This window comes from Cyanistes caeruleus, chromosome 16, assembly GCF_971803275.1.
Source record: "Cyanistes caeruleus chromosome 16, bCyaCae1.hap1.1, whole genome shotgun sequence".
Taxonomy (NCBI): Eukaryota; Metazoa; Chordata; class Aves; order Passeriformes; family Paridae; genus Cyanistes; species Cyanistes caeruleus.
Genome location: NC_141716.1, coordinates 6817506 through 6829763, shown reverse-complemented (window position 1 = coordinate 6829763; position 12258 = coordinate 6817506). Strand labels below are relative to the sequence as shown.

At 41.0% G+C, this 12258-nt stretch overlaps 1 protein-coding gene across 5 annotated transcripts in view; it reads left to right on the top strand.

The window, feature by feature from the left end:
- Nucleotides 1-12258, top strand: part of DNAJC5 (DnaJ heat shock protein family (Hsp40) member C5) — a 29452-nt gene that overhangs the window by 11927 nt on the left and 5267 nt on the right. For all 5 annotated transcript variants that reach the window (XM_086853203.1, XM_086853205.1, XM_086853206.1 and 2 more), the window contains 4 exons: nucleotides 2997-3064; nucleotides 7889-8025; nucleotides 10283-10496; nucleotides 11547-11718. In XM_086853203.1, coding sequence (XP_086709329.1) covers nucleotides 7919-8025; nucleotides 10283-10496; nucleotides 11547-11718 — 493 coding nt within the window. In that variant the 5' untranslated portion in view covers nucleotides 2997-3064; nucleotides 7889-7918. The remainder of the gene's footprint in view (nucleotides 1-2996; nucleotides 3065-7888; nucleotides 8026-10282; nucleotides 10497-11546; nucleotides 11719-12258) is intronic.

Sequence of the window (12258 nt, the reverse complement as noted above, 5' to 3'; positions counted from 1 at the left end):
TAACCCTGATAAAGCTATCCTGTACATGATGAAGATGGATTATGGAGCAACGTATGCTTAGATAATTCCCCCTTTCTGGTAGCAACATATGGAGCAGGATGAGGACAATTCTACCAGTAGAATTATTCAGTAAAAAGGGTTCTCCTCCATCTCTCAGAGGAGGTTTGAGTTCTGAAGAAATTCATATGCTTTTTGTCCAGTAGAGCTCAGAACATGTCTGATTTCTGGAAGGAGAAGGCAGTATCTGTCTCTTGGTTAGAGAAGGAAAGGGTGCTGAGCCTGTTTATGGTTCCAGTATATGGGGAGGCTACAACAGTGTATAAATTGGATTCAAATTTGAAGGAGAAATAAAGCTAGAAGAGCTGGTTTTGCTATGAGCAAAATGGTTGGAAGAGCATGCAACCTCCCCAAGTAAATTTCTTCCTTTGTGTTACAAAACTCACCAGTTTTAATGTGTTGCTGAATTCAGTTTGCATTTGTGTAGCTTCGCTTGTTTTTATCTTTATCATTCTTTAATTTTTTTTTCTTCTAATTTTCATACTCATTTCTCTATTTTCTGATTCTTAAACAGTTATATTCCTCCCAGACTTCTTTCTTTCTTGTGTGTGTTGTTGAACGGGGTGTCATGCACTGATGTGGATTTTGAGTGCTCTCATTTCTTTTCCAGCATCTGTCCTTTTATCTTCTCTGCTTTTATTTGGATTGTGAATATCATGTAATAAGGAGGGGGGATATTTACAAGTAATTACAAGCAGGGTATTATGTAGAGCTTTGGGTCAGTGGATCTGGCCTGCTGAATAATGGGATTGGATGGGGAGATCAAAACATTCCTGAGTCACTAAATTGGAATTGCCAGTTGCAGCAGAAAGTGAGGGAGCGAACCCCTGGGAGGTGCTGGGCTGGCTCAGTGCTGGCTGGGAGGATGCACTGGGGAAGGGAGGATGTGAAGTAGCTGGCATGGGGTTCTCATATACTTTGGTTTTTACAAGAAGCAGTTTCCTTGGGAATTTATTTTTGTCTTGTTTGGTTATTTTCAGCTGTAAATCAGTCTTCCTGCTCTTAATGAAACTTGGTATTGGCATAGCTGTGAGACTGAAAGAAATATTGCTGCTTGCATCCAGATTAAGACAACACTTCACTATATATTTTGAGTCTCTACATGGCTGGTTATTATATATAAGTGCTGCAAAAAATACTAACTTTTCTGCTGATGGAGTTTTAGTGAGGCCTGGACCAGGATCTTGTATTTGAGCCTTCTATCCACACATCAGTGTATGATATTTACATCATTATATGCCAAATTCTGACCTTAGCAGGATAGCTAATTTTTTCAAAGTACATTTATCTCCAAATTACATTTGAACTTTGCTTTTTTTTTCCTGTTCTAGTCACATTATTTCCATAAATTTGATATAGTTTGACTGTCAACATACTGGGATCTCTGCTTGCAGTCTGAAACAGAATCAGTGGCACAATTAAAGGTGGTCTTCATCTGGGTAGGAAGCCATAATTCTGGTTGCAAACACCATTAACAATCTGCAGATTTCTGTAAATGCTTAAAGAATGTTCTTGCTGTGGATTACTTTTATATGAAGAAAGCTGTGGGCAGAGAACATGGGAGCTTCTATAGCTTCACAAAATAGGACATTTTTCCCTGGGGAATTAGTCCACTCTCTAGTATTGCACAGGCTCTGAGTGGGAAAGTTTAACTCCCTGCCTTTCATTATTCAGGAAAAGTCCTTTGCTGGTTCCTATCAAAGGAACTAAACAGATCTATTAACAATAAGCTGATTATTGAGTTGTTGGTTGGTTCATTCATACCCACTTAGGGATGTGTTGCTGGATCAAGCAGCTTCTTACAGATGGCACCAAGCAACTGCTGTGAGCAGCAATGCCAGCAGCTCCCTGGGTGTATTCCCAACATCTCTGTTTGCCATGCTGGAATCTTCCAGCCCATGAAAGGCCTAATTATTAATTCAATGGGGAGTTTATTTCTCAAGTGCATTCAGAGCTTGTTCTCTGAAAGCTGTTGAAAGGGTTTGTATGACAATTAAGCAATGACTTGCCAGGTAACAGCTGCTCTGAAGTTCCGCTCACGAGGTTTATTGTTCAGTCATCTAATGCATAAGTGACTTTGTGATTGGTAATGTGGGTTAGATGTGTCCTGTACCTGCTTAATCAGAAAGGTATTTTAATCTGTTGCAGTGACTTTCCTTGATTTTTTCCATAGCACCATGTAGCATTTCCTAGGCTGCTCTTGCCCCTTTGCTCTGTTCCTTCCATGTGATGGCTGATCTGGAGCCTTGACTGCTGAAAGACCGAGTGTGTGCTGCTGGGTCATCTCAGGTTCTCTCCTTCCTTCTTCACCAGAATGAGACTGGTTTTTTCCTTTGGGTGATCTGCTTCAGGATGAGGGAATGCTAACTGGATGACACCACAGTTTTCTTGATGGAAATCTGTCCTGGCAAGAGGAGCTGGTGTTGCTCCCCAGAGCAGGCTGTGCCTGCTGCTCTGGTGCTAGAGCTTGGGGTCTGCTGCATTAACTAAGCTGCTTTGCAGTCTCTAACAGCACAAGAGATTACCACGACTTGAAAAACATGCTTATCGTGTTCTCAGTACATATATTCACAAAGGTCTAAGTTGAAAAAGTCCAAAGTCTTGAACAGGTAATGCTTATTAGAGTTTCTGTGCAACTGGGTAGGTGTGTGTCTTTCCCATAATAAAAGTTGAGGAAAAAGAAACTGAATCTCTGGTTCAAACCATAGAGGCCTTGAGAGGCCTTGACTATGTGTTTTTAAATATTTGTGATTTATTTTGACAGTTTATTAATTCTAAAGACAAGTATTTACATTGTGTGGACTTACTTTGTACTTGTGGTACAAATATTTATAAAACACTTTTGTGTTTTTGCTGTCCAATAATGTGATGATAATTTATCAATGAATCCTTAACTTCAGAACTGGTAAACAACTAATTTGCTTTTGTTTTGTCTTTAGGAGAATCAGTTTTAGAAGTGTGTGAAGGTTGTTATCACTTACCTTAGAATATTCGAAATAGACACCAGGTGAGTTCTGGATTTTTTTAATTTCTTGTAGCTTCTCATTTAAATGCAGAATATTGCAGAGGAAACAAAGTTTCCTATAAAAATCTTACTACCTCAGGAAGCCAAGGCTAAAACACCTCCTATTTTTCGTAGTAGCACAGTCTTGAGTATGCTTCTCTCATCTCCCCTTTAAAAATGTTTTGTGTTTTTTTTTCTTTCTTGAAAAATACCAGACTGTGAGGACAGCTCTAAGTAACTCTGAGACAGATGGACAGGATGTGGAGGCCAGTGGTGCTTTTTCCTTTCTGTGACAAATCAATATTTACTGAAGTGCTTTCAGGCTTGGTGTTTTTATTTAGACTTTTACTGATAAATACTGGTTGGGATAGATTAATTCAGTTTTAGATTAACACCTGTAGTTAATTTTCTGCACTGGAAATCTTTACAAAGTTGAAATCTTAGTTTTAACAAACATTAGATTTTACCACTTAGCAGCAATGCTTTGTAGAATCCAAATCTTTCCTAAAATACTTGAGTGCTTCCTAAAGTCCTATAATAAAGTATCAACTAGACATTATTTTTGTAAGAGTTGGCAAAACATCATTTCCAAGCTGGACTCTTTAATCATCTTCTAATATGCTCTTAAAACTGTAATTGTAGAGGGTTTGACAGCATTCCTGATAGTTTGTATTACACACATGTGCAGGGTTGGGCTGAGCTGGGACAGCAGCAGCCTCCTCCTGTCCAGCACTCCAAGCACTTCCCTGAGTCTGTCTGGGTCATTCCTTCTGGTTCTTATTTTCCCTTTTGGGGATTCCTCTGTTCTCACTGTGTTACTGGTGATATTTTGGAAGACTGGGAGGATGTTGTGTACTAGTTTTAAACAAACTCCTTTGCAAACAATATCCATTAAGGTCAATAACCTCCCATTATCCTGTGATAGTGGGTATCATTCACTGTGTCAGGAGGAGGTGGATTTTCTTCCTTAGAGTGGGATTTCACTTTCTGGAACAGCTGTTTCCATCCAGATTCCACACACTGTGTGTAGACAGTTCACTGTAATGCTGTGGACAGCACCTGTGTACAGGTCTGTGTGTTGGCATGTGCATTCAGGGAGTGATTTTATTAATTTTTTTAATTTTTAGGAACTTAAACTGATGAGTATACAGACATTGAGAAAATTAGAATTCTGGAGATTGTGCCCCAGCATCCTACTGTAGTAATATCTTTAAAACTAACGTTTTTTTGTGTCCTGTGCCCCTTTTGATTTTGACCAGTGGAGCTGAACAGCCAAAACTCCTTCCCAGAGTTGTGTTTCCTCCAGCAAGGAAATTCAAGAGACAGCAGTAGCTGTGTGACTTACACAGGGGAGATGGGAAAAGTGATAGTTGAGGATTACAGTTTTCAGAGGTTTGTTCTTGAATAAATACTCAATGCTTCAGCCTTGGAGTGAGATGAGAAGTACTGCTGTTAGTCTGCTTCCAGAGGCTAATGACATGTTGTGGGTATTGTCCACGGAATTAGCTTTCCATCCCTTTATTTCAAGGTAGCCAGCCCTTCCTAGATCCAGCAGTGGTGGTTCAGTGTTGTCCCAAGCACCTGCTATTTATGTGAGCAGTGCCAGTACTTCCACCCTCCATTCTGCCACACAGCTCAGCATGTTTTCTTGGAGAAATTTATTCCACTCACTCCCAACTTCACTGAAATTTTTTGCAGCATCTTGCAGCAGATCAGGTGGAGTTTTAATTCCCTGCTTTTGGCCACCAGATCTGCTGTCACCCTTTTCAGGGCAGACATTCTTTGGGATGTTCCGTGGGTATTTAATTCCCTAAACTGGCAGAGAACTATTGATTTATTTTTTTTTTCCTTGGCTGTAATAACACTTTGCCATTTTAATGAGTTAAATACAACTTCCAAAAGGGTCAGCAGACCTGGCTGAAACTAAGGTATCACCAGTTTAATGAAATTTGATGGGATTCTTTTGGGAAGCTGAGAAGCAAATTAGTGTCTCTAAGGTTGAAATTTCCATGGATGTATTTAGAACATTAAGGCTGACTTCCATAAATAACCTGCCAGGTTTAATCTGAGTCTTTTCAGCAAGGTGCTGCTGAAGGAAATTGCCTGTTGTGATAGAGCTGACTGAGGCAGGATATTGTGGTACTCAGATGGTTAAACACTCTGCTGGTTAATCCAGGAGATTACCTTTCTCCAGAGCCTTCCCAGAGAAACCTCTTCAGGGCATCCTGCTTGGTTAGAAAAGGGAGCAGATGGCTTGTTGCTGCTGAACACAACAGTTTTTAAAAATACAGGACAGCTTTCAGGATTGTGAATTAGAGCCACGTGTGAAAACAGCAGGAGGAATGATACCCGAGTTTAGGAAAACGCAGAACTTAAATAACTTGCACCTTTACTGTCTGTTTCATATTTAAAAAGCCAAAGGTTGCATTCCTAGTAATAATACTCCTCTGTTCCTTTAAGTAAAAAGCTTCCCAGATGAATTCCCATCACTGCCTTGTCCTCCACTCTTCTGCCAAGGCCTATATATCCATTTCATACCAGTTTGGAGAAATAAATGCTAACATCCCATTACACCAAGCTGTGGATCCCCAGCACTGTTCCGATGGAAGCAATTAAGGATGCAGCAGTGTGGAATTGTATCCCTGTGCCTGCAGACTGATAGATACTGCCTGGGTCAAACTGAATTCATTTTTATTAAACAAATTGGCCCTAATTTAACAGTGCAGATTTTGTTAAGCAGAACATGGTGTATGGCTGTGATCTGCAGCATCTGTCACCAAGGCCACGTTGGATTGATGTTACAGGAAGCTTGTTATGCTTAAATAGAGCTGCAGCTTTTAGCAAAAATGTCCATAACACCCTGGAAGCTCCTGTTTCAAGCAGTATCTTCTTCAGAAGGGCTAAATCAACATGTAAAATTCCAATCAGGATGCATTTTTTTCCCCCCTCCTAACTACTCAGGTCCCTGTCCAAGAGCAGTAGTGACAGACACTCCTTGGCAGGGAGCTGCTGGCAGGGACTGGTGTGCTGGAGCTGCAGGGAGGTTCCTGGGAGGAAGTGATGATGGGCACAGAGCAGGGAGCCTGGGAAGCAAGGGAGCAGGCTGGTGTGATTAGGTAGATTATCAGAGACAGGTCAGGATCATCAGTCTCTGACCTCTGCTTCGGGGTAGAGGGGGCTGGGAGGCTGCCTCTGGGAAAGGCTCAGAGGGTTGTGTCTGCTGTGTGCCTGGCTGCAGGGGTTCTTTCCTGAAATACAGTTTTTCTTTCCCTGAATCAGATTATGCCCAAATAAGTGAGTTGTTTGTGTTGTGTCTTGCAGCACTCAGTAATTTTCTTCCCATACAGAAAGCTTTTGGTACTGAACAGTGTCCTTGAAAACAAAATATTTTCTCGCCCTACCCACACATTCACCTTCCAGATTTGGGGTGTAGTTTGAATTTTTAGCCAAAGAATTAGAGTTTAGACTATTTGTTATTAATAGTAATAATTTATAGCATCCTATAGGAAGCTTTAAATTAAACTGGGTAGAATTGCCAAAGGCTTCTTGAAGGAGATGAGAGTTTTGTTGAGCTGGTGTATTCCAGTTTAAACAACAGGACCTGGTGACCAGTGTTGAAAGTCAGAGAGGCCAAGTGAGGAAGAGAATCAACAGCAGGGTCTGAGCTGAACAAGACAATGTGATGTGTCTGTCCACATCCTTGTGACTTGGTCTCCCTTGTGTTGGGAGAAGCAGAGGTGTGGTCACAGCTCCACCCAGGCCGTGCAGGGGGTGAGGACTGAGGGCGTTGCTTTCAGCCAGCCTTGTAAAAGCTGAGGTTATTAATTTGTTATATAAGACATAGGGTTAAATTAGAAGAGTCTGGTGCTTTAAAAATCTTTTTCAAAGGCTGCTTAATCTGGTGTGGGCTAATTGTAATGACATAATCCAAAAATAGCCAATAGTCTTTTCTTGGATGCTCATCCTGGCTGCAGTTCTGCAGCTAAAGAACAGTAAAGCTGATCTCCTCAGGATGGGAGAGGGCAGAACCAGATCTGGTCCTGGCATGGCACAGGGGACACCCCTGGGGTCTGTCACATTCAGATGTGGAGCAGGAGGTTAATCCATGTTCAAGTAGCATGATTTTAACTAGAATGCATGTTAAATGTCGGATTCACAACTTTAAATTATGAGAGAGGGGATCTCCTCCCTGGACAGACATTCCCTCTTTCCTTGTGGAATGCACAAGCTTGGTCACACTGGATTTTTCTAAAGATTCTGTTTGACCTGGTATTGGTGATAAGATGGAGGACTGGGATTTGGGAGTTGTGGGGAAGGTTGGTTTTTTTGGTTTTTTTTTTAATGTAATTTCTGAAATAAAAAATACAAATAAAGTCAGTTACTCCTATGCCAGTGTGGTGCAAAAACGCAGCCTCAACAGCAACTTCTCTGTTGCTGTGTTGTTTTTATAGATATTATCACAAATAAATTATATTAAGACTAAGAAAGGAGATGAAGTGACTTGAGAGATGTGTTTTTCAGTACACAGCTATAGCTGCACCTCAGCTCTTGATTTGGGGTTTTTGGAAAGCAGAGTTGAGTGTATACAGTGGGGATTTGGGGTGACTGGTGTTGTGCCACCAATGGTTGGCACAATATAATAGTTGTTTTCACTGATAATTCACTGAATTTTTTAACTTTGTGCCTTCAACATGTGTAAACAACCTTTTCAAAGCACATTTTAAAAAAGCTGAATCTTGACGGGTACTCTGTTTTTGAGGATGATTTGCTTAAAGATGTTTGTTTTTTCCTTTACTTAAGCATTTCTTAATCTTTATTTTTTTGCAGGGGCCAGTTCTCTCCTCAGGTTAGCTCAAGATGGCAGACCAGAGGCAACGCTCCCTCTCTACCTCTGGGGAGTCATTATACCACGTGCTGGGGCTGGACAAAAATGCCACTTCAGATGATATCAAAAAATCTTACAGGTAAAGCTTTGAGTTTTATGCCTGTCCCAGTAGCACAAATGGCTTTAATTCAGTGTTCAGCAAATGGTCTATTTATGAAGGAGCCTCAGTTGGTTTATTTAGACCTTTTGCAAGAAAAATATTTGGGAAAAACAGGTGAAAAGGTGGTTGCTTCTTGCAAAATGGGGTGTGAAAACATGCCTGGGCTTGCAATTTTTCCATCTTACATCTAGTAAGTTAAATTCTCAAATTTAGAGTGTCATTCTGAAAGGTTCTTGCCTAAATTTGAGCAGAATTTTAAGAATGTGCTGAGTTAAACTCTTCCTGTTATGTAGCCTTGTGTCTGTCTTAGGGGTAGCAGAGATGTGCAGAACTACCCTGCTGTCCATCATTTCCACTTTTGGCACAGGCAGAGATTAAAGATACAAGTAAGGATGAAAACAGAGCACCAATGATTACTTTTTCCTGGAATTCTGGTCAATATTTCTTACTCTTTGTGGAATTATTAGTTTAAAAGCCTTTTTTTTTTCTGTATCTTTTTCCTTAAGAATTTGACACATGAAATGACTTCATAGTAACCAAATAAAAACTACAAAACCAGTCTTGTAACATTTTCTTTTCCACATTCTCCATAAATCTGCTTAAAGGAAACTGCTGCTGTGACCAGTAGCAATGTGTTTGGATTACACTAGGGGTCAGCATCATCTTTCCATGAAGATACTCATTGTCAAAATTGTTTTCCTATGGTCTTTAACTTTTACCAAAGCTTCTTCCCTTCCAGAGTTACATACTGATGGCAACTACGTGTGAAGTCTAGGAATAAACCAGGTCCACAGATTCTCAAAAATTAGCTTTTTCTTCCTAAAAGCTTTAAGTGGATGTTTGAATAGTTTATCTTCAAGCAACTGGAAAATAATACTAAATTATACTAAATACTATATTATAATAAATAATTACTTTCCTTGGGGGAATACTGTGAGCTTTTCCTTTGGAGGAACAACCCCACGAGATCCTGGGGTGAAATGTAGTTATTTCACACTTACCTGAACCTTCTTGTTTCCTCTGCTGCTCCTTTATCATGTTCAGTCTGAACATCCTTTGCTGGCCTGTAGGCTGTGAGGTTTGTGTACATGTAGGTAGTGGTAAATAAAAATACTTAATTTATTGCAGCCTGACTAAGCCCTTTCCAGGATTTTAAAACTTCCCTGTGATTATTTCAGCCCTCACTGAGGCTGGGGCACAAGTGGCAGCTATGGACATGATTTACTGGAGCAGCATCGTGCAGACTGAAGTGTCCCAAGGGCACACTCAGGCTGGTTTTTAAATGCTATGAGATACTTGCAGGCACATCCAAGTGATTGCAGACATCTTTGTTTTATGTTTGTCTAAACATTTCCCCACTGCAAAGCTGACATGTAATTGTCTGCAGACTTCTCCTGTCTTTCTCGTATACGTGACTTTCTGGTCATTTTCTGTAGGAGGACAAATACCTTTTGTGGTGGAGGAGAACTGCCAGCATGTGTCTCTGTGTCTCTGTCATTTTTCTACTTGGGAGCACGTATTTTCTCTTCATAAGGAGGTGTTTAGCCAGTTATTTCTACTGATGTCTCTAAATAGCCTGGACCATGTGAGAACTAGCACATTTATCAATGCTTTATCTGATTTTTTTTGTCAGTTGTAAGAGATCTGGCCTGATTAGGGGAGGTACGTTGTGATTTCCTGATATCTCGAAACTCAGAATTATTTTCTATTCTAGCAAAGCTTGAACTGAAAAGTACTTTGTTCCTGCACAGGAATTGGTGAATTAACCACAAGTGATCGTCTGTTCTATTTTTGTGTTCAGACACTGCAGAAGCAGCAGTTCAGACACTCTTCAAGCAGCTGTGGCAACTTGCTTTTATGTACTCTTTGGTGCTATACCTTAGACTTGTGGTGTGTCTTTGCTGTAGCAGGAGCAAAACTAACTGGTGGAAATTGCTGGAGCTGAGGATAAAAAAAACCCAAGCCTATTTTTATTCAATGTCTCTTATTTTTTTCCAGTGGATTTCTGAGGGTCAAATCCAACAGTCTGTAGCCAATCCTGTGAACTAAGCTAGATACTGCTGTAGCCTTTTATTATCATCTAAGGAAGAATCATCAGGGAGGTTGAATCACAGATGAAAGAAAACAGTTGGAACTTGAAAGTCTCCCTTGAGTGGCAGGCTACGGAATTAGAAAAAAATAAATCAAAAACCAGGAACCCAAACCCCAGGTTTTATTCTCTTTTTTCTTTCCACAGGAAACTGGCATTGAAATATCATCCTGATAAAAACCCTGATAATCCAGAGGCAGCAGAAAAATTTAAAGAGATCAATAATGCCCACGCAATATTGACCGATGCCACAAAGCGGAACATTTACGATAAGTATGGGTCTCTGGGGCTCTATGTAGCAGAGCAGTTTGGTGAAGAAAATGTGAACACATACTTCGTGCTGTCCAGCTGGTGGGCAAAGGTAAGTAAAAGGGCACAGAGTTATTCTGGATTGGTATTGGAAACTCTTAGAGAGCTCCATTTGATAACTGTTCTTGGTTTTACCTTTGGAAATTGCTGAATTTCTGACACCGGGTTAATCAGCCTTCTCTGACTGCGTTGTGATCTTGAGTTCAGAAGTATTTTTCTAGGAAATTCCAGTGATACAGGTCTAATGAGAAAGACCTGGGTTACTAATTGAAGCTTGGATCTTCTAGTGGATTTAGAAGAGATGAGAATTTGGCGGGGGAGGTATTCTCTGGTCAATAACTTTGTAGAATGAGTCCTGACTGTGAACTTGGGCTCACAGAAAATCTCCTTACATTTCATTGCATGGGTCCATTTTTTTACCCTTTGCCAGCATTGCCTCCATCTCTTGATTCCTGTGAGGAAGACAATAATTCTATCACCGTGCTGGTTTGCTATCTGTAAAATTATTTTTTTCAAACAATTGCACAGTGACCTATAGGAAGACTTTAATTTAGCCCATTGTCACTGTGATAAACACCTGGCAGACCTGGCTTGCATGGAGCTGCTGTGCTGGGGGCATCAATCCTCAACCATGCCCACAGCCTTGGGCTGCTCCAAGTCCCTGCTGTAGGTACATTGTGGCCTGTGCATCAGCTGGTACAGCTCAGTCTTTTCCAGGGTTATTTATGCAAGTTACAGCCTGTCCTGAACTGTTGTACCCCTGGGTTTTAGTACAGATGTGCTTATTAGACCTGTACCTTCTTCCAGATGCAGCAAAATAGTCCACTTAACTTAAATTGTAGAAATTACTCAAGCAAACCAGGCTAGCAGTATTCACCTCAGTGTAAAATGTCGAGAGCCATAGCCACTTTTGCACATAATTTGAAGTATTTCTCAGTGATAAAGTACAAAGCTGTAGCTGCTAAGTTCTGTCTCTGCACTGCTGTGGTTTTGCTCTCTGATTCCAAGTCCTACACTGTCTGTACCCAAGTCCTACAAACTCTGTGGTCATGGCATAGTAGACACAGGTTATGACTATCTCTGTATTTTCTGTCCTCTGCAGGCCTTGTTTGTGTTCTGTGGGCTCATCACAGGCTGCTACTGCTGCTGCTGTCTGTGCTGCTGCTGTAATTGTTGCTGTGGGAAGTGTAAACCGAAACCTCCTGAAGGCGAAGAGCAGGAATTCTACGTCTCTCCAGAGGACTTGGAGGCACAGTTGCAGTCAGATGAAAGGGGTAAGTGAAAACACTGTGAGCTCTCTAGGATGAACATCAGTCCCTGCTGGAGTGCTCACTTAGCTGGTTGAAGAGAAATCAAGTCCTGGGGTACGGATGATGAGCAGGGAATGTTTGTGCCATGAGTTAAGCAGGTGATGCTGACAACAGAAATAAAGTTGCTAAAAACACCCAGAGGGTCTTCATTGAATCTGGTGGGATCAGCTTCAGAGCAGTCAGTGACCATCATTATGTTCCTTCCACATCCTGAGATAACATTGACCAGCCATGTGGGATTGCAAAAAGGGACTCCTGTACCCAAAAGTTGGGGGTGTCAAGGCAGTGTTAATTGTGTCAGGTGTGGAGGAACTGGCACTGCCACCCTTGTAGCTCTAATACTGTTTGTGAAGCTATTTCTATAGGATTAAACCAATCATTTCAAGTGCTGTAGAGCCTTGTGTATGCTCTGATGACATTTTTAATGGGCAGTGCTGAATGGTAGGTGAGGATCTGCTGCTTTTACAGGAAGAAGGAAATGTAATAAACATTCCACATACAGAG